Here is a 27815-nt window from a genome sequence, read left to right on the forward strand (position 1 = left end):
CAGAAGATAACTGTGACTATCAGTGGGAGAATATCTAGCTTTGCTTCTATTCTCAAGATTCCTGACATATCCTTGACCTTAAACCTTGAATTTAACATTTGCTCCTTTAAGTAACGGACAACTAGAAACGTTTGAAAAATAACCTACAAAATGGAAACACTCAATGAGTGGAACATAAATAAACAGAAGACCCTTCACAAGTTTCTCATAGTTTTATCTTCTGTGATAGTGCTTTCCTCTCCTTGTAGGGACAAATACTTTTATACCACCTAAAGAAGAGACAGGGTTCTGACTGAGAATCTTAACCAATTATGGAATAGCATTTCATCTGATAGTTCTCACCCAGTGGCAGAGCATCTTAAAGAATTCTGTACTGAAACTGAAAATCATTGTCCTACATTAATCCAACACAGATTAACTCAAGAAGAAACTGCAAAACAAAGTTCTAATTTTTGACACAATTTCCCAATTATATACAAATAGTTTATTAACCAGCACATTAGTGTAAATTGGCATGAAAAGAATAAGCAATAAAGCCCTATGATAGATTAAACAATTTAAGATATAAGAAACAGAGTAAGAATACATAGACAATTCTTACTATGGAAAGAGGTTCATAATAGTGGGATGCTCCAGAGATCTAAGCTGGCATAGTTGTAGTTCAATGTATTTATTAACATGAAAAGAATGGAATGATGAGATGGAAAATATGTTGATAGCATGGTGCACTGGTACAGCTGGGCTGCTATATGCTCTAGTGTAGACATAGCCTATGTCTACACTATAGAGCCTATGCCAGCATAGCTATGTTGACATAGCCCCCTAGTGTAGACACAGCTTACACGGACAGAAGGAATTTGACTACCAGTGTAAGAAACACCACCTCACTGACTGATGTTAGGGTATGTCTATACTAGAAACAGTACGGCTTACACAGAGCTCTTTTTCAGGTCTGGGAAAAGAACTTAGAGTGTCACAGCCAAACACAAACACATGTTGCAAGAGACCATTCAAAGGGATATCTTCCATTGTTGTGTGCAGCATTGTTGCAGCTCTGTCAGTCCCAGAACTCTGTGTAGCTCAAAAGCTTGTTTCTCTCACCAACAGAAATTGGTCCAACAAAAGCTATTACCCCACTCGCTTTGTCTCTCATTCAGTGTGAAGTGGGCAGTTAACACCTCTCCAGTCATAGCACAAAGGAGCATTAGTGGCTTTGTTAGGCATGAGGAGAAACTGAGCTGAAAGAGGTGGGATTTGATAAGAGAGTTGAAGGAGACAATGTATTTATCTACACGTTTATAAATGACCCTTTACTTTGTTGTCTGTCAACAATACAATAATTTTTTAAAACCAAAATAATAAATGTAACCCACAAAAGGTAAGAAAAATTAACCTTTTAAAGCCATATATGTCACATCAATATGCAAATTCATTTGCCTTGTCTTTTAGTATTGTTATCCTGGAAGGTGTCAATGGCAGCCATCAATCACAGGCCTAGTTAAAGGATGCAAACCATCCTTCTTTCAGGCTAAATGAAAGGAACAATTCAGCCCTTTTATGTAGGAAACAATAGGAGGCTATTACCCAAGGCAATGGGTCTCATGGCAAGGCCTGAAGAGAACTGAGTTGTGTGGTCTGAGGGACTCCCTAATTGCAAACACAGAGGCTAGGATATTAGTTACATCTGCGTGTGTCTGTGTGAGGACAGCAAGATAAGCAGTCATAAGGGTGGCCCTGAGAGGGAGCAGAGTTATACATATATCTCATGATTGTGTCATGAGTCTCGTGATACTTGGTGGGTTTGTTAAAGCCCCAGCTCCTGGAAGCATGTGATGAGGTGAGACTCTTGGATTTCATTTTCTAAACAAAGGAAGTTTCTGACTCTCTCAGATGCAGATAGGGTTATCATATATCCAGGTTTTCCCAGACGTTGCCTCTTTTTTGAGGCTCTATCCAGGCAGCTTTTTCAAATAACAGGAAATGTCCAGGATTTTTGCAGAGCAAACATTACAGCTCAGAAAGAGCCCCGATTGGTCCAATTCCCGATTGAGTCCCTCCCCTGCATCCACAGCTTATTGATCCATTTCCCATCAGCCACAGCTGCCAGACCTTACCCACCCAGGCCCCAGCTCCCAGCCCTGGGGGTCTTGCAGCGAGGCACTGACTGATGGCTTTCGCTGCCTCCTGGGCTTGCGCCAGCCACTATGCCATCATGACAGGAAGTGACACTGCCCCCCACCTTCAGTGAGTATCCCCCACTACAGGTACCCTCTCCAGCACCCCAACTGTACCCCCTCCAGTTCCCCTTTCCCTCTCCCCTCCAACACCCCCTCTCTCCAGCAGCGTCATCTTGTTGGGAACCTGAAATATGGTAACCCTAGCTCTGCAGAGGAAAACGTAAAAATGTGACCCAAATGCAGCCTAAATATCTGAGAAACCAGAAGGCAAATAAAAAGAACCCAATGTTTATTATTAATCATTCATCATGATTTTTAAGGCAATCTCATCATTTGGTGGGTTCTGACACATAATTTTTAAAGGTTTGGGGTTGGCATTATTGCTCCTGGGAGTACAGGACTCACTGGAGAGACAGTCTTGGAGATTGCAAGCAAGAAAACTGCATGCTGTTGTTTGCTCCTACTATGCTCAGGAAAACTGGACTTTGTGTGCATTCTTTGTAGATAAACAGGGTTGCACCAAAGAAATATGTGACTTGTATCATCAATTTCTCCTCCTAACAAAATCAATCTGGCAAGGCCCCAAATATTGGCAAACCGCTTTTGGCCAAAAGGGGCAACTGTATTCATAATTATTTAAATAGTGCAGTGTGGATTTTTGAATCACTACCAAACAATTCTAGTCAAAACAGAAAACTAAGTTTTACCTCAGTCACTTATCAGTCACACAGTCTTTTATGAGCGAACCTGAAGATTTTCCTCAGAATCCAGTTCTAAATCTTCAGAGCACTGCTTATATGACTCAGGACACATCAACACAAAAGAATTCCAGAAAATGATTAGATAAAAAGTGTGTTTTTTTAAATTTAGCCAATACTTGAAAAATTTGGCTTCCAACAAATACTTAGAGGCTTTTATATTTAAGTAGAGATGCCTTAAAAGCTATTCTGTATTTATCTGGTATAGTATCAAATGAAATTTCCTGGATTTCTTAAAAAATATGATTAATATTTTCTCTCTTTTAAAATAACACTTAGGTTCAGTTGAGGGTAGCATGAGTATTTCCTGTACTATTTGAGGGTGTGATCATCCCCTGCCAATGTGAGCCTTGGCTTTCTCCCTTTGCACTTCTCATAATATTACCATCACTGGCAGTTGGTTCAGGCACTTAGATATCCATTGGGAAATCTGGATATACAAGGATGGCTGGACAAGGAAGTAGTTGGATCATATATGTTGGTCTGGAATTGTAGTATTGTAAGGTCATATTACAGAATGGTACAGAAGCCCGGCAAATACTGACCATCATCTCCTTGTTGCTAAAATGGCAATTACCCCTGATTTCAGCCCAAGAGGGCATCTGTTATGATACATAAGGCACAATGTATTTGTGAAAATGCAGCACTGGCTAACAAGTAGTCTGTCATGGTGCATAACAAAGTCAAATGCGATGCTCTTGATGCTCCCCTGGTGTTGTAGCATCAGCTTGGGGATCCGTAAGTGGATGCCATTCCAAAACCGAATGCTACAAGCAATGCTCTTGGCTATCTGGTGAGACATTTCAAATTCTGTAAAAGAAATCTGAGGCCAGACAGCATCTTGATGCTGCTTATATAGGGTTTACAAGGTATTTTTTGGGTGAGAGCAAAAGTGGATCATTAAGCTTATTTTGAGAACTTGGCAACTGAGCGCACTGGTACTCTCTCCCTTTCAGGTTGCTTACCACATTTATAATATCTCCCACTTGCTTCTAGTAACTTAAATATAATCCTGAAGCAGGAATGCTGAAACAAAAATACTCATTTATTATTACAGATCTTTTATCAATGTGTTTCCCTTTTGTTAACACAAAAAATCTAAGGTAACAAAGTGCAACAACAGTATGGAAATTTAAGCTTATTTCACTTTTCCCATTTGTCAGGACTGCAAAATAAACATCTGTTAGGATGATAAAAGAAGGACATTGAAAAGGAAACGTTTTTTTCAGCATATATCTACACTTCAGTAAAAACCCCACCACACTGAATCTCAGAATCTGGGTTAGTTGACTCAGGCTTGTGGGGCTTGGACAGCGGAGCTAAAAATTGTGGGCTCAGGCTAGAGCCTGGGTTCTGAGACCCATTTCTCTCGCAGAGTCCGGGCTCCAGCCCAAGCCCAAACGTCTACACTGAAATTTTTAGCCCTGCAACCCAAGCCTTGTGAGCCCAAGTCAGCTACCCACAGTGTAGACATACCCTAAGTGAAGACACAATGGTCTGTCTTAAGTTGAGCTGTGACTCCTTTATGCTGCCCTTAAGCCAGTGTACTTGGCCATGGGAGGTACCACAACAACTATTTGTGATGTCACAAATGCGAGATTATGACTTTAGATAGGAAATAAGCAACAGAAGCAGATGAACTAAAAACAACCCTCTAGATTTATTGCAAATTTTCCCCAGTTCAAAAAATAAATAAGAAAAGAAGAAAAATAATGTTTTGTCAAATGCTTGTTAAAGACAAATTGGCAGTAAGTGATTTCAGCCACAGGACTTTGTGTAACACATTTCAACCTATGTTTTTATGCCTTACTTATAGACCAATGGAAATAGCATTATAAGGAAATACAGTACTTAAAGAACCTAATTTAACAGCCCTAGTGAGACCCACTGTAATAAGAAGCGAATTACAGGGCACTTTGCTCTTGGATTTTTGCCTCTCTCTTCTTTTTGAATGTTGGCAGCTTTAAAGCAATTCTGTAATGTAAACAAAGACTGAGTAATGAAAATGAATTTATATCTTACATCCTTTCAGTCACATTAACTACCTGCACAATATAATATTGTATAAACATAGGTAAACAGTTCAAAACTTCCTACAATAATTCTTCCTCGGAATGCATTTTCTTACAGATAATCTAGATGAAAACATCACTCCTAAGGCTCATAGTTAGGTTCTAAAAGCCTATCCATGGTGAAACTCTGGAAATTGTTGCTCTTTGTCAATGTTTGGATAATATTTTGGAATGACTTTATATGGAAATTATTTGAAGTTTAAATTTATTGTGACTGTGTGGTCGTTCAGATGGTGATTGCCAGCATTGGCAACACTATGGGCCTGACCTGGCATCTCTGACAAAAGTAATCTCATTGACTATAATTGCCCTCCATTTTGACATCCAATTATTACAGACCATAAGATTTATCAAGGAAGTCTGTAAGAACCAAATAAAAGGGATTTTGTCCACTTTGATAAGAAAATGAACAGCTTAGGCACAGCACATCAAAACTTCCAGAAACAAAAGGCCAGGGGACAGATCTTCATATGGAGTAAATTGTCACACCTCCCAAACTCAATGAAGCTATGGCAATTTACAGAAGCTGTGGATATGACCCATATTCTGATTTCAGTTAGTTCAGTAATTGGTCCAGATGTACAGTGATGCAACTAATATCAGAATACTGCCCTGAGATTATGATTGAAAAAGAACAAGACCCAGGCCCCAACACATCAAGGTACTTAATCACATGTCTAGGGCACCAGGCATTGATTGGGACTATCTATTTTAGCGTTCTATATTGCCACCCATTAGTGTAACATCTGAGTGCTTTGCCGCTAAGATCAGTAGCAATAGTAAAGTTGTAGCAGATGCCTTGAAGTCTCTAGCACTTCTTTTTGGGGAGGTCAAAACTCTGCTTGTATTAGAGATTTTTTTTTTGAGGAGGAGGAGGAGGAGGAGGGGTGACTTTTGGAAACTGGGGGTAGGCAGAGGTCTGGGAATAGAAAATGTTGATATTGTGAGCTTCACTTATACTGGAAAGGATTTCTGAAAGAGGAAAGTGTCACACTGTCTGGAGTGGCTCACAAGTGTGAGTACCTATCTCCAGGCAGATTGTCAGAAAACAGGGCAGACACCCAGACTGGTGGTATGTTCTATAATTAGGTTTTACCAAGCCAATAACAAATATGAACCCCTGGACACACTATACCAGTCTTAACATGGAGTCACAAACAGTCCCCTCAGACTCTCCAGTCTATCTTGCCAACCAGACAAATTGAATTTTGTTATAATGGTCACTTAACCCAAAAAATGATACCACATCAGGTTTCTCCAAGTCCCAAGGAACCAGTCATTTACTGCAGATCCATTGGTACTCTGGATCTTACACCAAAGACAACACTGGCAGCCAATTCAATAGTAAACTAACTTTTGGTTTATTAGCTAAGAAAAAAGAATGAGAGTTATTGAGAGGTTAAAGCAGGTAAAATATATGTATAGGCAAATCACAGTTTGTAACTCCAAATGGTGGCAGTGATGTAATAAACTTCCAGTTTCTTTCAGGGCTACCGAGAATAACTCTGGGGATCTCTTGTCTTCTCGTTCAGTTATTTTACTCTGTTCATTAGCATTTTACAAAATTTCTTTGATGGGTAATTTAGGTACAAGGGTATTTATCATGCAAATGTTTGATATTACTTTATGACAGGAACAGATAAGAAAAAACAATACAAGCCGGGCTTAAAATCTCAAAGTATTTCCCAGGAGGTACTGGGGATCAGGGCTTTAGCCTCACGGAAGTCACTGGGGCTTGGGGCTTCTGCCCCACAGGAGGTGACGGGGCTCGGGGCTTCTGCCCCACAGGAGGTGCCAAGGCTCAAGGCTTTAACTGCAGGATGCCAAGTCTTGGGGCTTTAGCCCCGTGGTGCTAATATATTGAGCAGAGCTCTGCTCTAGACAGCTCTGGTTGAATTTAAGCTCTGAATACAAATAACATTCCACCAGTTTTCATGAAGTTTAAAGATCTGAATACACACATATACATCTAACCATTACTTTGATCTACACAAGTGAATTGACCTGAATGCACTCTAACATGACATAATCAGCCAGCATCACAAAAGGTTTTGCAATGTTTTCTAAAAGTAGTCAGACTGTGTTCACCTGATCTCTTTGGGAAGGTTGTTCCAAAGCCAGATCCCATGCATTGAGAAAGCTTTGCCCCCAGCTCTCATGTGCTCCATTCTGGGCTATGTGATCGGCATTGTCTCAGAGGAGGGTTCATAGATCAAAATTCAGTCTTGATCCATTAATGGCTTTGAAAATGAAGACCAAGGCCCAGAACCTCAAAGGTATTTGAGGGCCTAATTGCCATTGAAATCAATGGGAGTTAGGCCCCTAAATACCTTTGAGGATCTGGGCCCAAGGCTTTAAACTGACATTGAAAGCTGACTGGGACCCAAGAGAGGGACTTGAGCATGGGCCTCACAGTACTATTCATGTGTTTAAGCTTAGACATGTCTTAAATACCTCAAGGCCTCAAAAGAAAAAATTGGCATTTTTCTGCTCATACTCTACATGACAAGGGTTCATTGCATTTCTGGAGGTCTCATGGCTAACTTTTTTAGATGACATCACAAGTTTGATATGGAACCCACTGTGCCAGGAGAAATTGAAGTAGTTATGTTAGGGGACAGACTCTTGCTTTTGGGCTAACACGTAAGAGAATCTCCAAAAATAAAGACAATTAGAATGTTCAATGTCTTATGTGGACAACTTACAAAAACTCATAACTCTGCCACCCAGATGAAAGTTTAAGCTTAATACTCAAATTAAATCTTTTAATAAATACTGATATAGATTAAACATTTGCACTTCTGTAAATTCTTCTAACAGAGTCAATATTTTTCTAGCTACTTCACAGCTGGTTCTCCTCAACCTAGGTTTACACTTATATTTAGGAATTCAGCTAGTAGTCTAGCTAATGAAAACAGTAGAATTTTAAAGGAATTAGCTATCTTTTATGCAAATTAATATTTCTCTGATGCTTCAGACTCACATCACAAAATTAGAATAAAATTTCTAATTCTGCAGAAAAATTAATGCCCAATTGATCTAGTGTTAAGCTTTCTCTGTTTCTCTTCAGAGCAGCGTGGCCTTCCCAAGTGAACAGAACACAGACTGGGACTCAGGTGACCTGGTTCTTTTCCCAGCTTCACCATGGGCATATTGAGTGATCTTGGGCAGATCACGTTACTGCTCTGTGCCTCAGTTTCCCCACCTGTAAATGGATATTCATAATGATAGTGATCTCTTTTGTAAAGTGCTTTGAGATCTACTTATAAAAAGCACTACGGAAAGGCTAAGTATTATTGTTATCAATTCTTCTTACTGACCAGTATCAGTGCCTGATGCATGCCTACCTAAACAATTGCCGTATACCCAGCTCACCAAAGGAGAAAGGAAATGGGGAGGCCAAAAGAAACGCTTTAGAGACACCCTCAAGACAAACAACAAGAGATGTGGCATCAACATCACACACTGGGAAACAATAGCCCAAGACAGGGCTAACTTGAAAAGACTTGTCAGAGAAGCAACAACCACTTTTGAGGAAAATCACCTCACCCTGGTCTCAGAAAAACACCATAAAAGAAAGGACAAACAACTGTCATGCAGCAATCATGGCCCAACTCTGCCTCCCAATACCACCTGCAACGTCTGCCAAAGAGTTTGCAGCTCAAGGATCAGACTCCTCAGTCACCAAAAGACCCATATAAAATAAAACCCATGGAAGAGATCAGTCTTGACATTTGAGGGATCACCAATGACTGACAACTGTCACTTAAACATAAACATTTTCACAAACATTTTAGCAAATCAAATGACATTTGTGGTCACTTCTGTTGTTTATAAGGAGCAGACATGTTTCATGCTTGGTGGATCATCCGCTTCATACTTCAGAATTCTGCTTGGTGTTATACCGGGTGAGCCCATTTTCTCCCAAATTATGGGCTGGGTCACTTAATGTAGAATGAGCCATTTAATCAATGGGATGGGCATAGGTGACATTGTCAGAACCTAAGTTTTTCTTTCTTCATAATGGTCTTAGTTAGATTCTTATTTTGAGTAAAAATCCTCAAAGATATGTAGGCATCTAACTCTCATTGAAATCAATGCAGTTTTCAAAATCTTTTTGTTCTCCAGAATTTCATGCATTTTACAAATCCATGGGCCTGATTTAAATCTCAGATTAGTATATATATGTCAGTGCAGTTATGCCTGTGTGAAATTGGCACATAAGTGGAATCAGATTTCGGCCCAGACCTGTATTGGCATATAAATTTCCTCTAAATAAGCTCTCTTATTTTATTTGGTATAACAAAAAACCTAAAGCCAAACTTATATTTTTACATTTAAAGAAGGAATTGGTTCTTCAGATTTATTACTCTGCAAGAGGATTTGCTATGTAAATTTATACAAGGAATGGGATTCCTGATTTCAGATGAGTGAATTAATGAAAAAAAATTAGGTAAGCATAAACAGATGTGACTTTTTATTAGACAAGAATAATTCTCTTTAGTTTGTGGTCTAGAATACTGATCTGGTATGAAATGATAAATTGTAGCAATTATTAAATTAATTAAATTAAATTAATTAAATAATTAATTTAACTATTAAATTAATAATTAATAAACTATTAAACTGGTGTTTCCTGTGTTTTACAGTAGCAGTGAAGTGCCATCATCTGGAGAGAAAAGGGATTAAGGTTAATGATATATTATCTGTTTTAACAGCACATTCTGCTTATTCATAGATTCTTTAAAATATCTGAAAAGCCATAATATGGTGTCTAAATTCTTAGGCAGTTAAGGCCAAGAAGAAACCTCTTTATTAATTATTATTATTATTGATGTTGTTAATAAGAACAGAGATACAACACCTAATGAAGTCAATGGAAAGATTCCTGTTGACTTCAGTGGGTGCTGGACTGTGCCTCAGGTCTGCTATTTTATAGTAAGAGTTTGGAGCATTTAAAAAGATACTTATGAATTTTGATACACAGACTATATAACTTTTATTATTATTTAGTTGTATTGTGGTAGCACTTAGGAGGGTCATAGATCAGAGCCCCATTGTGCTAGGTGCTGTACACAGAACAAAATGACAGTCCCTACTTCAAAGAGCTTACAATCTAAGTAAAAGAGAAGAGACACAGCATGTGGATACCAACTGACCGACAGGGAAGCACAAGGAAACAAGGAGACAATATTGATGAGCATGATAGGTAGTGGTCTACCATGAATCTAGTCAGTTATGCATACAATAAAAAGCGGAACAACTTGAAAGGGCAGATATTCAAAACTGACCAAACAGAGCATAGTTTTTGGCTTTGCATTACAGACCATCAGATATTAAATCTTAGCAACAAATATTTTCAGTGGTATGTAAAATGCTTAAACCTTGCAGCATTCCATATTAAACCCTAGTTTTTTTCAAAATGGGGAGGTAAGAGTTCTTTATAAGTTCTAAATCATCTATTCTGTCAGTTAGTTCCACAGATATCAAAGCTAAAAATTCTTACCTAACTGTAAGTAGTAAATACACATAATTCATCCTTCAAAATTACCTGGAAAAAAATCTCTATGATAGCATCAATTTTTTTGCCTATTCTTCCTTGAGAAGCCTGAATATTTGCCCTGTCTCTTGTGATTTCCTGGCCACTGAAGGATTACACTGACCCCAACATCATCTGCCTGGCAGCACTTCATTTTCTGAAGCGGTCTGAAATGGTCCCCAACCTATTCTCTTCCCTCCTGCCCTAAAGCTATCAACAGACCATCTCTCTCATTGACTAAGAGGAAGGGTATCTCTGAAGCTCCACTCACATCCCCACACAGGCTTCTCACTGAGAGAGAAGAGGAAGAAATGTCTCTCCCCATGGCTACCTACTCTATTCCATAGCTTTTATTTTAGCTCAGAACTTATGGCGACCTCATGTGAGGACACTGCTCAGCACAGGCGATATTGGTAAATCTGGGAGCCAGAACATTACAGGCACTCAGACTATGTCCAGCAGTCTCAATAAAAGTTGCCTTTGTATTCATTACAACATGGTCCGCCTACCTTTTCATGCTACATTCATGACAAGGCCATGAGACACACATCAGGACACTAGCTACTAATCCAGAAACAAGTACTAAGATATAAGCAATATCAAAGCTGCAGGAGAAAAGAATCTGAGAGAAAATCCAACCCCAAGTAGCAATATATACACAATAAAAAGCAACGAATGATATATTGCTAACACCAGCTAATCAATGCAACTGGAACTGAAAACACAGTGAATCATTCCACTACTACAAGTCTTTGCCAAGCAGGAAAATAGGTTCTGGTAGAACAGAGTTCCACAAACTATGGGGCACGCCCCCTCCCCCCCCCAGGGAGCATGGAGGAACAATTAGGGTGGTATGGCAGGGCTTGGGTCAGCTTCCACAGGGGGTGGGGAGGGAGTGCCACTCAGCCCCATTCTGGCCCCAGCTCTGCTCCTGTCCTACCCCAAGCCATGGCTCCACTCCCAGCCCTGGGCAGGGCCCCCACATGGGGCAGGGGGGAAGGGTACACTTTACTGGGGCCCAGAGGCCCTGGGGCACCTGGCCCAAGCTGCAACCCCCATTACCATGAGGAAAAATTTTTTTTCATGGCTCATGAGATTGTATGTATGGGATGAGGGATTGTGATAAGTGTGTGGGAAGGGACCTGTGTTGCAAGTTTGTACTGGGCACAAAAAAATTATGCTTGGGCCCTGGCCCCAGATCTGTGCACAGCTACAGCCCCGGCCTCAGACTCTGGCTCATGGACTGGCCACGGTTCCAGCCCCAGCCTCAGCTCCTGGCCCCGACTGCGGCCCCAGCCACAGCTCCAGCCCCGACAGTGGTCCTGCTCCCGCAGGGTGGGGAGGGCTATGGAGAGGGGGGCATGGTGTAAAATGTGCAGAATGGAGGAGGCCCCCTCCTTCATCAAGGATGACTCATCTTGACCAGCCAGAGCAACAATCTGAAATCTTTCTAAAAGAAAAGCTCTAATTCCAGCACTAGTTATTGGATGTCATGCAGGAATTACTTGATAAAAATTCCATGGCCTGTGTTACACATGAGGTCAGACTAAATTATCATAACGGTCCCTTCTGACCCCTAAATCTATTAAATATATGAATCTGCAGATCCTAAGCACCCATTTCTGTATACTACTTTCTCACAGCAGAAAGGAGCCTAAAACCAAAGGAGCTCTCATTGAAGTGAGTGGAATACAAATAAGGAGTGCAGGATCAGAAGCTTGACTGCAGGAGTGCAAAAGAACACTGTAGTAAGACTTAGAGGAAAGCTGTAAAATGCTGTTTTATTTTGGTCTGATGACTCTCAGATCACTTACAGCAAAGTAATTTCCTAAAGCAAGCAAAGTGATTAATAGTAATGTTTGGCAGCTCAGCATATTTCCTGCTTCATCTCACTGTCTTTCCAATGCTATCACCCATCAGGAAAAGAAACAAAAACCAAAAAAACAAGTGCAATGATCTTTTCCAAAAAGTTTTGTTTTTTGTTTGTCATGTGCATCCTGTGCAATGAATCAGCACATCTACTGGCTGTCCTTTTAAATACTCAGGAGCTTGGAATCAGCTCTAATGGTAGTTCCCACTTGGTCCAGCTGAAATTGACAGTGAAAGTGTTCAGTGAATACTGAAATAACCCAAAATTCACTTCTGCATTTAAATAACAAACAATCTATCTGCAAATTCATGTAATGGTTAGTTAGTAACATCTCTGTGATTTATTATGTAAAAGAAGAATTTAAAGGTGAACTGGAAAGCTAGGAATCAAAATGAGTTATTCAAAGATTGATGTACCTAATGCTCAAACTAATCTGGCTGTAAAAATTGAAACAAGTTTTAACTTGTATTTTTAATACTTTTTCTCTTGTAAAACTTCTAAATTAAAAAAAAATCCCAGAACATATATTTCTATGATGTCAAAGATAAAAACCTAGCAGCCTTTTTCTATCATATATGACATATTCCTGGAAAGAGGAAAGGAGTGTTGTCTGCTGAATTTTGTTTATTTCATTCTGATTGGATTACATTAAATACATCGTATACATTGATGAACAATTTGGCTCTGTTTTACCTCAGATTAGAAAATTTACAAGAGTCTGTGCAACAAATTGAGAAGGATCATAATAAACCTTTTTAAGGAATGAGAGCAATTTAGAATTTATCTGCCATGTTGCAATATATTCCCCCACATAAATAGTCCAGATAATGTGGCTATACATCAGAGGTTGGAGGAACTGTTAAATAAATCCAGGCCCTCCAATCTTGTTATATTAGGTTTAAAAAAGAGATAATCGTGTTATTGCTCTGCTTTTTTTTTTTTTTTTTAAATTGGCTTCAATGGAGTAACAGCAGGGATGAATTTATTCCATTATTATGCAGTAATTTCTTGTAATGAATTATGGTTGTTAATTTCTCCTTGCCTTACACGCAGCTTTGGGTTTACACACTTTGTGGAAATATTGGAGTGAAGACAATGTTTGTGCATATTTGGAGAAAAGCCTTATCAGATGTAGATGTTGTTTATTCATTGTTGCTATATTGTATTCTGTTTACAGATAACGCAAGCACAATGGAAATTTGTGAAGCTTTTCTATAAGCCCACAGCATTCTTCTTATATTGGTGAATAATATTCATATTTCACTTTTATAGGGCCTGATCCAAAGCCCATTGAAGTTGATGGAAAGACTCCCATTGACTTCAATGGGTTTTGAATCAGACACATATAGTGCTTTCCACATGAGGAACCCAAAATGCCTTACAAAGGAAGATAAGTATCTTTATTCCCATTTTACAGAAACATGAGTGATAAATTACTCCATCTGTTACTAAGCCAGTCTTCCAGTTGTACCTAGAGATGTTACTTTGCATTTTTTCCAAATTTAAAAGAAAAAGAAATAAAAACGTAGACATACAAAGCTCTAACTGACTATGTTTCTTCTTTTCTGCATCCTTTTGTTCAGGTATTTTCTATTACCTCATTAGATGTTGTTAGCTGGGAGAGTGATTTGTTATATCATTTATTGCCCATGATTTATTGTCTAAGGCAATAATAGGTTCACATACAGAGGTATGGTAGATGTGTGTGCTGAAACAATCTTGCAAGGGGTTAATTTTGTAATGCCTATCAGTTATGTTTATAACCCCAACACTAACCCAGTAATAGAAGTGGGCGGATCTTGTAGGTACAGGAGGAGACGTGTGTGTTCATGCTTTTCTTTCGTGCATCTAAACTGCTTTATATGCTACTGGAATAAATCTTTTTCATTCTGAACAGAATTCCTTGTACTGGATATTCCTTTTAGACAGCTGACAAAAGACTTACTTGGAAAACCGCCTTTGTCAAATCTTTCCACTGCAGATTTCATTCAGGAATATTTTTGCTCATAGAAAGAATGGGCAGATAGTTGGAAATCCACCTTTCCCCATATAGAAGCTAACCTGTGGAGACTGAAGAATGGAAATAGTTGAAGATAGCCTACTTGAGAATGGAACCAATATTTCTGCTTTCCTGTGTGATATTGTCTTAGAAAATGATACATTTTTCTGTGTGGATCAATCACCTCATCCTGCTAAAGGTAGGTGCAGGAAAATAGATTTTTCAGACAGCACCAGTTCCAGCCAAAAGCAAACTTATGGATATTTAAGAAAAACAGGTATACAAAGGTTTGTAGGTGAGGCACTGTGAAAATAGCCATTTGTTGGTAAGTTAGGATAAGAAACAGACAAGCACAAACTTAATATGTCCTACCGTTCCAAATTATAAATACATCTAGAGAGTAGTATTTAGTTAGAATGGAATGTAAACAGTACTAGTAATTGCTTAATGAAACACTTTTATATTGTTCTCAAATAATTCTATAACAATGGAGTTATCTGATCTAATACAGTACGTGGAAGCAATTTACATGAAATTATAATACTGTGCTCATGTATTAAAATACTATAGATTGTCATAATCAGTGCTTAATTTGTGCCAGGGCTGAACCTCAGCACATGAAGGCTTGGCAATTCATAGCCCTGGCACCTCTGGGTTTGCCCCACCAGTTATGAAAATTTAAAAAAAAAAAAAATTGCTTGAGCCCCGGCATCTAATTGCTGGAGCCCCAGCACCTCTTTCATTACAAATTAAGCACTACTGATAATGTTTCTTATTGTTTCAAAGAACAGTTCAGGTAGGTCAGAATCAGACCTAGGATTTCTAACTTCCATTAGTTTTCCATTGGTGTAATGACATGACTTCCGTAGAATTGCATATGTGATATAAGAATCCAGTCTACTGACTTGAATGATGAGCAGTCTTCACCTTTTGCTTGAAGTCTGAAACAGTGTGATAAAAGTTAATTAATTTTATGATTTACATATTTAATATCTGATTCTTCATTGTGGCAATTTTCAGATTTACATCAGACAGTTCGGATTCTGCTATATTCGCTGATATTTTTGCTCAGTGTCTTGGGGAACACTCTGGTGATTACGGTGTTGATAAGAAACAAAAGGATGAGGACCGTCACTAATATATTTTTGCTGTCACTGGCTGTCAGCGATCTAATGCTTTGCCTTTTCTGCATGCCTTTCACACTTATTCCCAACCTACTGAAAGATTTTATATTTGGTAGTGCTGTTTGTAAAACTGCCACCTACTTCATGGGTAAGTCTCTGAATTTTATACCTACCCTAAAGAATAACCCTTTAAATTTGTGAGATACTAAACAAGGGCCAGATCCTTTAAAGTGCAGCGCACTGTCAACCCCCCTCCCCCCACCCCGCACTAAGCAGGACTGATTGGGCATTAACACTTTATTGGAAAGATCAGCACTAAGGAACAAAAGTGGCCCAGGCAGTCACATGAGATGGAAGAAAAGCATTTCTATAAAACCTTTTTTCTTTAAATAAAATTTGACTTAAATTGCTATAAAAGTGTCATCCCCTCCAATCAGCAAAAATTCTCCCTGTGCGCAGAATAATATCTGATCACCGTGATGATGAAAGTTAGTACTCTTGTAACAGCGGCAGAGTCACAGCTCTGCACAGCTCTGGAGGTTCAATCCTGCAAGGTGCTGAGTTCTCTAGTTTCATCCAACAAAACATTTAAACATGCACTTAAGTTAAGCACATTCTTAAGCGTTCTGCTGGATCAGGCTCATACCTTGCATGGTGAAGCCCTGGAGAGGAGCTGTTCCTTCTGGCATATCACCAACAGAATCATTATTGTTCTAATTACAGGGCAAATACAATAGGATTATACAAAGGTAACCAGGGGCAGAATCTGGCCCAGAGAATTCTTTAACTGGTGATAAATGAGAAGAAAAAAACCCCAACATTCTGATTTTGCAATCCCACGTGGAATTTGCAGGGCTGTCAGTTGGAACAAATATCCTTGTATTTGTTAACTGATCAGATATAACCAGGAGTCACTGAGAGACAATAAATATGGAGCCTAATGATACTATTTTTACGGAGTCAGATTTTAAAAATCACCACCACTTTCTATATGATTTGGCATCATCTGCCTCCCGTTATAGAGGTGGATCCATGAACTACAGTCTGGTTTATGAATTATCTGTATATGTGATACTGTTTTGACATTTTAGATTTAATTTTAAAAGAGAGGAACTTCTGAAAAGTTTATGTTACCTCAAAATGAGACTTAGCAGTTAAATTACAAGAACCTCAGAATTTCTGTTTAACCTGTGCCCTTGAAAACGATGATGTAATGTGAAAACACATTTCTAAAGTGTGGGAATGGGAAGTCAACATCTTTCCTTAGATATAATCAATAAAACTAAAGGTCATAGTTAACATGTAATGAATTGCTGACATAAACGTCATGAAAATTACTGAAGCATTGTATTTTTTTCATATTTAAATTTAAGTGTTAACAATAACATGGATATATTCAAAGGGAATATATTCTAATATGAAGTTTTACAATTACAAAATTAATTTTATTTTAAAAATCAGAAGGTGAATTGTCCCATAAGTGATCTGGGTTAACAGAGGAACTGTAATGGTAAACAGATACTTAACAATAATAATATCACCCATCCACTTCAGCTGTCATTTTTAGATGTAAAAGGTTGTGAATATGAATCACTAAGCTACAAATGTTTTTTGCAAAGGAAACTTTGATATAAAATTTTTCATATTTTATATTTTTTACCCAAAATATGTACCCAAGAAAAGGTAATTTCATAACAGAAAATTATTGTGTGATATAAGTTTAAGGATAAGGAATACTTCTACTCATACAGTAAACACACCAGAGGTCCACAGTGAAATAAAATAGCACATTGCATTGAAAGTTTGAAGTTTTGTACATAGTGAGGAGGAGAAATTAATTAACATTTTATAAAAAATGGGTCTGATTCCTACTGCATTACCCAATTTTATGCCAGTGTGACAGCACTAAAATACATGGATATGTAATTGTACTTTTACTTAATTTTATCAAAACAGGAAGTTAGGTTATCAGTCAAGATATTCGCGTTTTTTTAATTACAACTAAATTTATACCTGATTCACTGCTTTGTTACTCCACATTCACACCAGTGTAACCCCATTGATTTTAAAGTGCCTGGTTATGTTTCCATGAAGTTATACTGGTGTAAAAACTGGAGTAATACAGAGGTGAATCATGGCCAAAGTACTTTGTTTGATGGATAACATAGCTTCCTGCTTTGATGGAACTAAGTCAAAAGATGTCAATTATTTTTTCATACATTTCAGTAGCTACACATGCATAAATCTGGAGCATCACAATAGGGAATCAGGTCCACTGCCATTAACTTAATCAGTGAATTGTGAAAATATTGTTAGTAATGATGTATTTTCATTGTTTTGCATATGAACTTGGAAACTCAGCAAGAACTAGAACACATTTCTTTGTTTTACGTGTTTAGGTGTCTCAGTAAGTGTATCTACATTCAACCTGGTAGCCATATCTTTCGAGAGATACAGTGCTATTTGCAAACCTTTGCAATCCAGAGTATGGCAGACAAAATCTCATGCCTTGAAAGTGATTGCTGCTACTTGGTGTCTCTCCTTTACCATCATGTCACCATACCCAATTTACAGCAAATTGGTGCCTTTTACAAAATATAACAACACCACAGCTAACATGTGTCGCCTCCTTTGGCCAAGCGACATCATTCAGCAGACCTGGTAAGATATAAATGACTGTTAAATAATATATAATTATCTGGCAGAAAATAGGATTACATGGTAGCATTAAGCCTGTTGAAAGTCAATTATTAACCATTAGTGACTGTTTATGATTCTAGTATGCTTGTTTAAAGAGTCACAAGAATTTCTATTTTTAATTGCTGATTTTTTAAAAAAAATACATTTATCACTTTTGCTTCACATATGGGTGATATATGTTATATGCCAGTGATTCTGAAACCGTAGTCTATGAAGCTGCTACTGCCACTGAAATGAAGGCATCTCTCAGACTTCTAGCATTGATGTTTCTTGCTAGTATTGCTCAGTCTTTTATTTTTTAGTGTGTCCAGAGAATTTGTTTATTTTTAACAATTAATCTTTTAAAAGGCCACACAGATCCCAGTGCCACTTCCAGGATGGATTCACTTCTTTATCTGCATTTGTCTGATGCAATTTCAATTGTGAACAAATATGATGACATGAAAATTGGAGAAGTAGCAAATTTACCTGAGAACAGAACCAACATAGTGATGTAGAGAGATTAGCACAGAGGGGGCTATGAGGCAAGGTCAGTGCTAATAAATGTCCAAACCCAAGGAGAGTGAATAAATGGCACAGATACAACAGAGGGACAAAATCAAGACGCTTCACCAATGCATTAAAGCAAGGCTGCAAGCTCATTTTTTTCCCTTTAATACTTCCCTAATATTGCCTTTTCTGTAACCAAGCACTTTAGTTGATGCGGGGAAGATATAGGACATTTTCTACTGTCTTTAATGGGAGCCAGAACAACTCTATAGTTTGAACCACCTAAATATGTTGCATCCATATAACTATCCATTTGATGTTAGTATTTTCAGTAGTTTAAGGTACTTGCCATAATGAGGATGTATGAAGAAAAAAGTTAAAAGATCAAATTCTGCTCTCAGTTACACCAGTGTAAATCCAGAGCAATTCAGTAAATTTGCAGCAAGGTTACTCCAAGCAGAAAATGTTTAGGCTCAAAAATATATGATTGATTAGTTCACAAAATAGCTTAAAGCAAAATAATTTCCTTGGCTTTGGTGCTATTAGAGAAACTATTTATGTTTTGTTATGTAGGATATTAATACATATGCAATGTGTAATCAGATATTAAAGGATTTCCCTTAAAGTGGAAGCTCTCCTATGGAAGGAGTTTAGCCCAAGCTGTACCATCTTTCCTTCAGGATCTATATAGGGCTGGAGGGAAATAAAATGCATCCTCCTCCCAATGCCTGTCTCTGGCGTGCACACTCCTGGAGGGGGGGGGACACAATCCCACTCCATGGATGTAATAAACTGGGCTGATGAGGAGGAGGAAAGGGGAAACAATAGTACCAGGATCCCAAGCTTCAGGATGGGGGGGAATAAACTCTGTAATAGCTGTAAATAAAGTGATATGGGAGAGGCTGGGGACCCAGCAAACATGATGAACCAGGGCCCAAATGTCTCTTGAAAGTTAATGGATAATATTTCACTTAGCTGCTCAGCTGAATTCCCACTGAACAAGTTTCTATATCATAAAAAATACCACCACCACAGGTACAAATCTGGTCTCAGCAGAGGCCAGGTATTGAGTGGGCAAAGAGATTGAAGCATCTTTTTAGCCCTAAATCCCTCTGAGGCTGAGACAGATTGGGTGGACAGCATGGAGATGCTAGATCTGCTGTAGTTCACACTGTACTATTTCTGTGGAGAAAAAGAGGATTCCAACTTTCAGGGCTATCAATATAGTACCTGTCATCAGCCCTAAAAACATTTTACTCAGATCTTTAGACAACAAACAAAAATATACAGCTGCTTCACTGTATTTCTGCTATTCCCTAATCTCAGTCTCTTTTGCGGCTTCCTCAGGTACATTTTCCTATTGCTCATACTCTTTCTTATACCTGGGATTGTAATGATGATTGCATATGGCTTAATCTCTGTGGAACTATACAGAGGAATAAAGTTTGATGTCAGCCAGAGAAAATCTTCACGAGGTAACAGCATGCTTGCATTTGTTTTTGTTTTAACTTTAGCTTTGAAGATGTGAATAGTGGAGCTGAGTCAATAATTTATTCTATAAAAGCCACCTCTTTTTTGTTTGCAAAACATCTATGAACAGATTGCAAAACTGTTGGCTGTATTCGTTAATCAAAATTATTGGCAAATTTCTTCAGTGAACACTCCTTCATCTGCAGATTATTTGCAAAGTGTTCACAGTGGGCATTTGTAATTCCCAATTTGTTAGTTATATAAACCACGTGGATATTGTTTCTGGTCACAGATTAGATGATTTTTGCCGTTAAGCAACATGAAAGGATAAATTTAATCTAGAAAAATATAATTCAAAAATTACTTCCAGCAAATATTTGAGCATTCAATCTTAATGTTCCATTTCCACCAATTTTCATAGTAGTAGAGGCATCTAGATGTTTATGGAACGGGAACACCAAATTGTCACAAAAATGACAATAAATTCACTTTAGAATTTGAATGACAGTTTTTATCACTAGCTGCTCAGCATCCATGAAGGATTTTGTTTCCTTCAAAATTTAGACTCCATTACTTTGTTTATATTTTGAATCACTGTTCAGAAATATTGTGTTACATATTTATATGAGTGCTGCTGATTTGTATGTACAGAAAGGAAAGCCAGCACTAGTAGCAACAAATACGAGGATGGAGATGGATGCTACCTGCAGAAAACCAAAAAGAAAAGAAAAATGTCACTGCAACAGCTTTCGGCCACCAGCAGCACCAAAATAGACAGGGTGAGAAGCAGCACCTCAACTGCCAACTTGATGGCCAAGAAGCTTGTCATCCGCATGCTGATGGTGATTGTGATTTTGTTTTTCCTTTGCTGGACTCCTATCTTCAGCGTAAATGCGTGGCGTGCATTTGACACTATGTCAGCAGACCAGCTTCTCTCAGGAGCTCCTATCTCCTTTATTCATTTGCTCTCCTACACTTCTGCCTGCGTGAACCCCATCATCTACTGCTTCATGAATAAGCGCTTCCGCATGGGCTTTCTGGCCACTTTCACCTGCTGCCCCAAGCAAAAGCCTCCAGTAGTAAAAGGAGAGACTGGAGACGAGGAGGATGGGAAGACCACAGGGGCCTCTCTCTCCAGGTACTCTTACACGCACATGAATGTGTCTGCTCCCCCATGAACTGCTATGGAAAAGGAGAGCCTACACATGGCCAAGAGAAATTCCAACCCTTATCGTCCTGTTAAGGAGACAGGGGTTTGATTTGTAACATGATTTAGTTCTGAAGACATGAAAACACCACTATTAATCAGTCAGCGGGTAGGAAACAGAGGGAATTGTGTGGGAGATGGACACTACTAGGGACTGTGCTTTGTGTCACCTCCATTTCTAAAAAGAGATGGGAGGTATTACCTCTGTGGAGGTAAGGGACTTTGAAAAAAGCCCTACTACATGGTGCGTTTGCAAATATTGGTAAAAATATTCTGTAACTTGAGGGTGTCCTTTCCTTTGGCTGTTTGGCTCACCCTTTTGATGCAAAATTGCAGTTTTTAGATATAGTTCAGAGTATCTCATGACATTTCCAAGACACTAACGGACTGGATTCCTTATCAGTCCTTATTACAAATGTCTATTTTTATATTTTATGGTTAAATACCAATTCCATGAAATCAAAATCTATTGGCTATTTTCATAGAACTCTGTCGTCCCTATTTTAGCTGAGCTATCACCATTGAAAGTCTTGGTTTAATGGTCAGGTTTTTTTAAAAAAAGGATATTACTGGAGAAAAGGAAGGGCTATTGATTCAAAGCAATGGGTCCAAGACACTTTTAAAATAGGTTTATTTCACTGTCTTTATTTTCATCGTTAATTTTCAAAGACTAGCAACTTTAAAGGCAAATAGAATACACTTCTTCCAGATAGCAGCCTATGACTGCTTTTGAAGTATTGTGACCATTTTACATATTTTATCTTTAAAAGCAAGTGGAATGTCTAAGGGCCTGACTTTCAAAAGCTTTCTTCTGTGCAAATGCACACATTTGTGTGCATACTTTTCAGCACCTGTGCGTGCAAGTGGCAGATTCTAACACCAGCCTAGTTGTGTGTGTAGAAATGCTCTTACTAGAACACAGGTGCAGTGCTTGAAAGGTGCCCACAGAGGTGTTAGCCCACACAACTTTGCACGTATGCAAAGAATACTGGGGTGAAGTCCTTTTGAAAGGTTAGTTCTGAGATATTAAACGTAAATTGTTGCAATGCCAGATTTTACAGCATATCCACAATCGCACTGTGGTATTGCCCAGACATGAAAGTAGAAATGGTTAAATGGAGAAAAGAAGAAAACAGCACATAAAAAGCAAGGACTGAAGGATTGGACATGCTGTCAGAAATGTCTATGGATTTATATGGAGCCTGTGGAAGGATTTCTCTCTCCTGATATACATATTTGTGTATAAATATAGCATAGTTTAGAAAGAGTCATGATTTGTGTACTTCATCTGTGTTTTGTTATGTAAGGAATTCAATCTCCTCTTAATTGTTCAGTGTTTGGGTGAGCTTGGGTGTTCAGACAATACACATAGTTCTCCAGAACAGGACAGTCAATCTTATATAATTTTTACTGCATTTTATTTTGTTTTGTGAATGCTTCTGGTTGAAGATCCTTCTATCTTCTAGTTTAGAAAATGTAATTTTTAAAATCTGGTATTAGATAGATATGAGACTTTGGTATTAAATGGAAAGTAGATGTGGATGTTAAAAGCAATCCCTGTCAAGGTTTTTAATCTCAAAATTTGACCTATTCCGGATTGATTTGAAATTGAAGTAGTACTATTTCTGCACTTGTGCTAACATTATTGACATTGATCTGACCCTCTTTTCTTATCAGCCATAACTCCTAATGAATTGATTATGAAAGTTGGATGATGGAAGACGGACCCCAGCCTGGTGTGCAGGACACTATATACTTTATAGCTATACAGCAAGTTGAAATTATTAAACAAAACCAGCTAGGTTGATTTTGGCTTCAGTCCAGAATCCACGGGGTGGAGAGAGAATGTTTTTGAAATGGAAAAGCACAGGTGGCAGGAAAAAAATTAATAATTTCAAGTTGAAAATACATTTAATACCACAGACATACCAAAAAATAGCCAATTGTTTTCAATTTAAAAACGTTCTTGACAGTGTCCTTTTAATGTCACATAAAGTAAATATGATTCTGTACCCTTCAGACATTTAAATCTATTATAAAGTGCAGTTTATAAATGGTTATTTATGTAAAATCACTTTTTTTATAATAGATGTGAATATTGCTGACTATATTCGATTTAGAGACAAGATGTAGTTTGGAATTCTATGTCCAAAATAGGCAAATATTCCTATTATAATGTAAATGTTCTGGTACAGCAGAATATATTTACTTGCGTGCACACCACTTTACCACACTGACTTACTTGGCACAATGCTTGATTTTGCAGGGCCTATTTTGGTTCGAGGTCTAGAGATGAAAAAGCGTGATGTAAGGTATTTTAAAACAAAGGCTTAGTTTGATTATTGGGCCTATGTTGCCTGCAGTACTAGTGAACAAAGGGATCCTCTGTTTGTTGTGATGGCACATCAGTTGAGGGAAGCGATGGGGTAGGTGGGAGGAGGGGATAAAAGGGAGGAACAGGGAAACATACTGAGGCATGGGAGTGATGAGGTGGCTGCAGTTGAGGAATAAGGAATAATCAGGGAATGGGAAGCAAAATGTAACTATTTCTGTCTGGAGGATACATGCTAGAGCTGGATAAAAATTTTCAGCATTTATTCACTGGAAAATGTATATTTTGATCACACAAAACTATTCACAAATTCAGGCTGAATTCAGCAAATAGTTTAGGCCAAATAAAAAAAATCATTTCAACTTTTTGTTTTTGAGACATTTTGTTTGAAAAGTTAAATAGATATATTGCAAAAAAATTAAAAAGGGCAAAAATATGTGGCAACATAACAAAAGGAAAAAGTGAAAGAAAAATCATATTGGAATGAAATGTTTTGTTTGACCCTAACCAATTCCCTCCCCCCCCCCTTTTTGTGGTTCTGCCATGGAACCAAAAAATCATATATACGCTCAGCACTATTACGTGCATGTATTTGCTTTTTTAAAATAGGAACTTATCTTTCCATGAAATCACAGTAACACCGTTACATGAATTCCTGTGTCTGAATCTGGTTAGCCTTAAATCAAGCTATATCAAGGGATAAACTACGTTTCTAAATGTGTCTATTACCTACCGTTGTGTTACCCTCTCCTTCCCAATCTCCTGGTTGATAAAGTCTCAGGGCTTTCCCCACCATGGAGAATGTTGTTTGCTGTTACCACACATGCCATCTAGCATAATCTTATGTGTCCCAAAGGTAAACAAAAATCACTAAAGGATAAAAATTATTCCTGGCATGATGATACAGCAGGATCCCTAATCACACAAATGAAATCCTCCCCCAACCCATCTTCCATTCAGACACTGTTGTTATTAGTGGAAATGTGATTTGTTAGAGAGTAAATATGGACTGAATAAAATGATATAAAAACAAAGGAACAAACAGTCTTATTATTCTGACATCTTTATGGCCAGTTGGGGAGGGGAAATACCCCCTAAAAATCTGCTACTACAGTTAATAGTAAAGACACCTATACATAAATTTCTCTCCAGATGAAGCAGTAAATATAGCAGAATAATGAATACATACACTAAATCTAAAATATCAAGTTTTTCTTGTGCTCTCTTTAATTTTCTTTTCCCCTTTGTTTCTCTCCTCCGATCTTCCAGTTGCTTCCTTGTCTTTTCTCTCTCTACATTCATTTTTCTTATTCCCTGTTAGTTTCTGCCCCTTTTCCACCCCTCTCTTAACTTCCTCTCACCTGAGGAAATTCGTTTTTTTTCCCTCTAGATCAGTGATACTCAGCCTGAGGCTCAAGAGCTGCAAGTGGCTCTTTAATGTGTCTCCTGCGGCTCTTTGCCGCACATTATATTAAAACAGTCTATGATTTAATTATTAACCAATCTAAGTTATTAACTAATCAGGATACTTTTACTACATTATTAATCAAGTGTAGTTGATAAGATAATAATACTCGGTCAGTCATTTTTCTATGAGAATTACACACACACACACACACACACACACACACACACACAAAATATTTCCTGTCATACTGTTTAAATATGAATATATAGAACTATAGTAAATTAAACAATAAATTCACACTACTGTGGTTCTTTTGGGTAATGTGGATTGCAAATTTGGCTCCTGAACCATTGAGATCTCAATATCACTGCTCTAGACCCTAATGTTTGTTCCTCTTTCCTGGATTTGTGAGCACTGCTATTCCTCTTTCCCCCTGCCTGTCAGAGTTTATCATCTCCCTTCTGCTCTCACTCCCTCCCTCCCTGCCAACTCAGTTTTCCCCAAACACACTTTGGCTTATCACTCTCTCTCTTCCTTCCCTTTCCCATCGGGGTCTGTCTTCCCTCCTGCTCCACCACTACCCTGAACTACATTATCCTCTCCTAATTCCACTACCTATGCAGAGTCTCGTAATTGCACCTTCCCACAATAACTTCTCATAATCCCACATGCATGAACTCTCACATTATTTCCTCTTATAATCAATTCCCTGCATACACACCCTGCAAATCTTCTTGCATAATAATTTCCCTCTATACAAAAAACCCCACACAGTCTTCTCATAATCCCGCTGCACACATGTACCCCACTGCTTTATGTCTAGACTATTACAATGGGCTTTATTTTGGAGCTACCTTTAAAGAGAGTCTGAAGCCTTAACTAGCACAGGATGCAGGAGGCTCACTTCTTACGTGGGGTGGCTTGCTAAGAGCTTATTTTGCCAGATAGCCAGGGCAGAGCATACACCACCATATATTTTTGAATGCAGTTGAGTGTGTTGACTATGATCTGTAAAGCCCTGAATGGTTTAGCCTCCCTGTCATATGAGCGATTCTTTCACAATGGTCAAGATCTGCTGGACTGTACTTGCTGATGGTGCCTGTAACATTGTTGTTCAAGAAAGCTGGCAGGATATTTTCAGCCAAGGGCCCCCAGAATTTGCTACCTCCAGTAGTTTCCCAAAACCCAGGTTTGGTGGTTAGCACACAATGCATTAATATGACAGATGATTACTTCAGTGATATGTATTATGTTGGTTTACATTGTTACAAGCCAAGATCCTGCAGCAATGGGCATGGTAGAAAAGGAAATAAATATATATAACAAACATTTACAAACAATCTAGCCTCCCAATCTTATGCACAGATCTCTACTAATGTTTGCTACAAAGAGAGAGAGAGCCCTAGTCTTTGCTCTCCATCCTTTGCTGTGATTTTTGGGATCGGGGAGGAAACTGAAGGCTTCATTCATCGTTTTTAAAAGGACTAGAAAGGATCCTGCATGGCCTCCTGCATGGCACAGCACATAGCCTTTCAATCAGTGATTTTTGCATCCAGGCTAACAACTTGAAGTCGATCTAGAGAACAGCTACCTTTTAGATCTCTCCTTGTAAGGTGTATTTTTCAGACAATTAAACATTCTTATAGTTCTTCTCTGAATCCTCCCCCATTTTTTTTATATTTTAAAGAGTGGACACCAGAACTCCCCCCACACGATGAAATTGGGAGAGTCTGTTTCCACTCCTAGGGTGGAGACATACCGTTTTCAGCTGGCCTTGTAGCAACATTTTTAGAAGGGCTGAGAGAGATAAAAAGATGTTTCTATGCCAACTATTTCATGAGGTATCCATTTCCCATAAGGCAGTCTTTCATATCCAAACTAAGATTTACCAGAGTTCATCATCTGTTTAATATTTAAGAACTTTATTTATTTTCTCTCTATTTGTTAGAATTTCAATAAATATTTATTTTGATTTAATCTCAGCTGGACTGGGTTTTGCCTAATCCTGCAGATATACGTGTCTGACGCTCTAGAAGAAAATAGAACTCTGTCCTTGAGGGAGGTGGAGAAAGATGAAAGCAACAGCCTGGGTACAGGATTAAGGGCAAAGCAAAGGCTGCAGTTTCCTCTTGAATAGAGCATGGTATAATATGATACACACCACGGAAAGGGCTGAAAGACAACAACTTTGCAAAGCATCTTGGGATATCATTTGAAACACGACTCTGGCCACCCTAATCATTCTTCACTTTACTGCAGACATGCATCTAGTTCAGCAGCCTTACACACATACATACCCTCCCCATTCACTTCCCTCCATGCAATATTTACATTTACATTTACAACTGACTTGCTTCTTTGTGTTGTCTGCACATTCCCTGTGTGCTTTTTCCCTCGGCAGTCCCCCCACTTTGCCGTGTGTTTTGAACATGTAAATTGTTGCTAAACAGGATGCATCACTAAAACGATGCTTGTTTTGTTCCATGTTGTTAAGGTGCACAGGGCTCCAACTGAAAGAATACAATTTAAGGGAAGTATTCCTGAATCGTAAAGCTGCTACTTTGTCTGGCTAATGGCAAAGCATCCCTGCTAAGAGGGCTTATTTAGGTCTCTGGAGATCAATTACTGCATGAACAATTTCCTTCAGTTTCAAGCTCCACGGTCATGCCC

At 38.4% G+C, this 27815-nt stretch overlaps 1 protein-coding gene across 1 annotated transcript; it reads left to right on the forward strand.

Annotated features, from left to right (window-relative positions):
- The first annotated feature begins 14493 nt into the window (after positions 1-14493).
- CCKAR (cholecystokinin A receptor) lies at positions 14494-21376 on the forward strand. Its single transcript, XM_067562541.1, has 5 exons — positions 14494-14614; positions 15436-15687; positions 17939-18200; positions 20076-20203; positions 20850-21376. Exons 1-5 carry the CDS (start codon positions 14494-14496, stop codon positions 21374-21376), a joined length of 1290 nt encoding a protein of 429 aa, XP_067418642.1.
- The last annotated feature ends 6439 nt before the right edge of the window (positions 21377-27815 follow it).

Source organism: Emydura macquarii, unplaced genomic scaffold, assembly GCF_026122565.2.
Source record: "Emydura macquarii macquarii isolate MOO-44397 ecotype Brisbane River unplaced genomic scaffold, CSIRO-AGI_Emac_v2 contig_2448, whole genome shotgun sequence".
In the NCBI taxonomy this organism is placed as follows: Eukaryota; Metazoa; Chordata; order Testudines; family Chelidae; genus Emydura; species Emydura macquarii.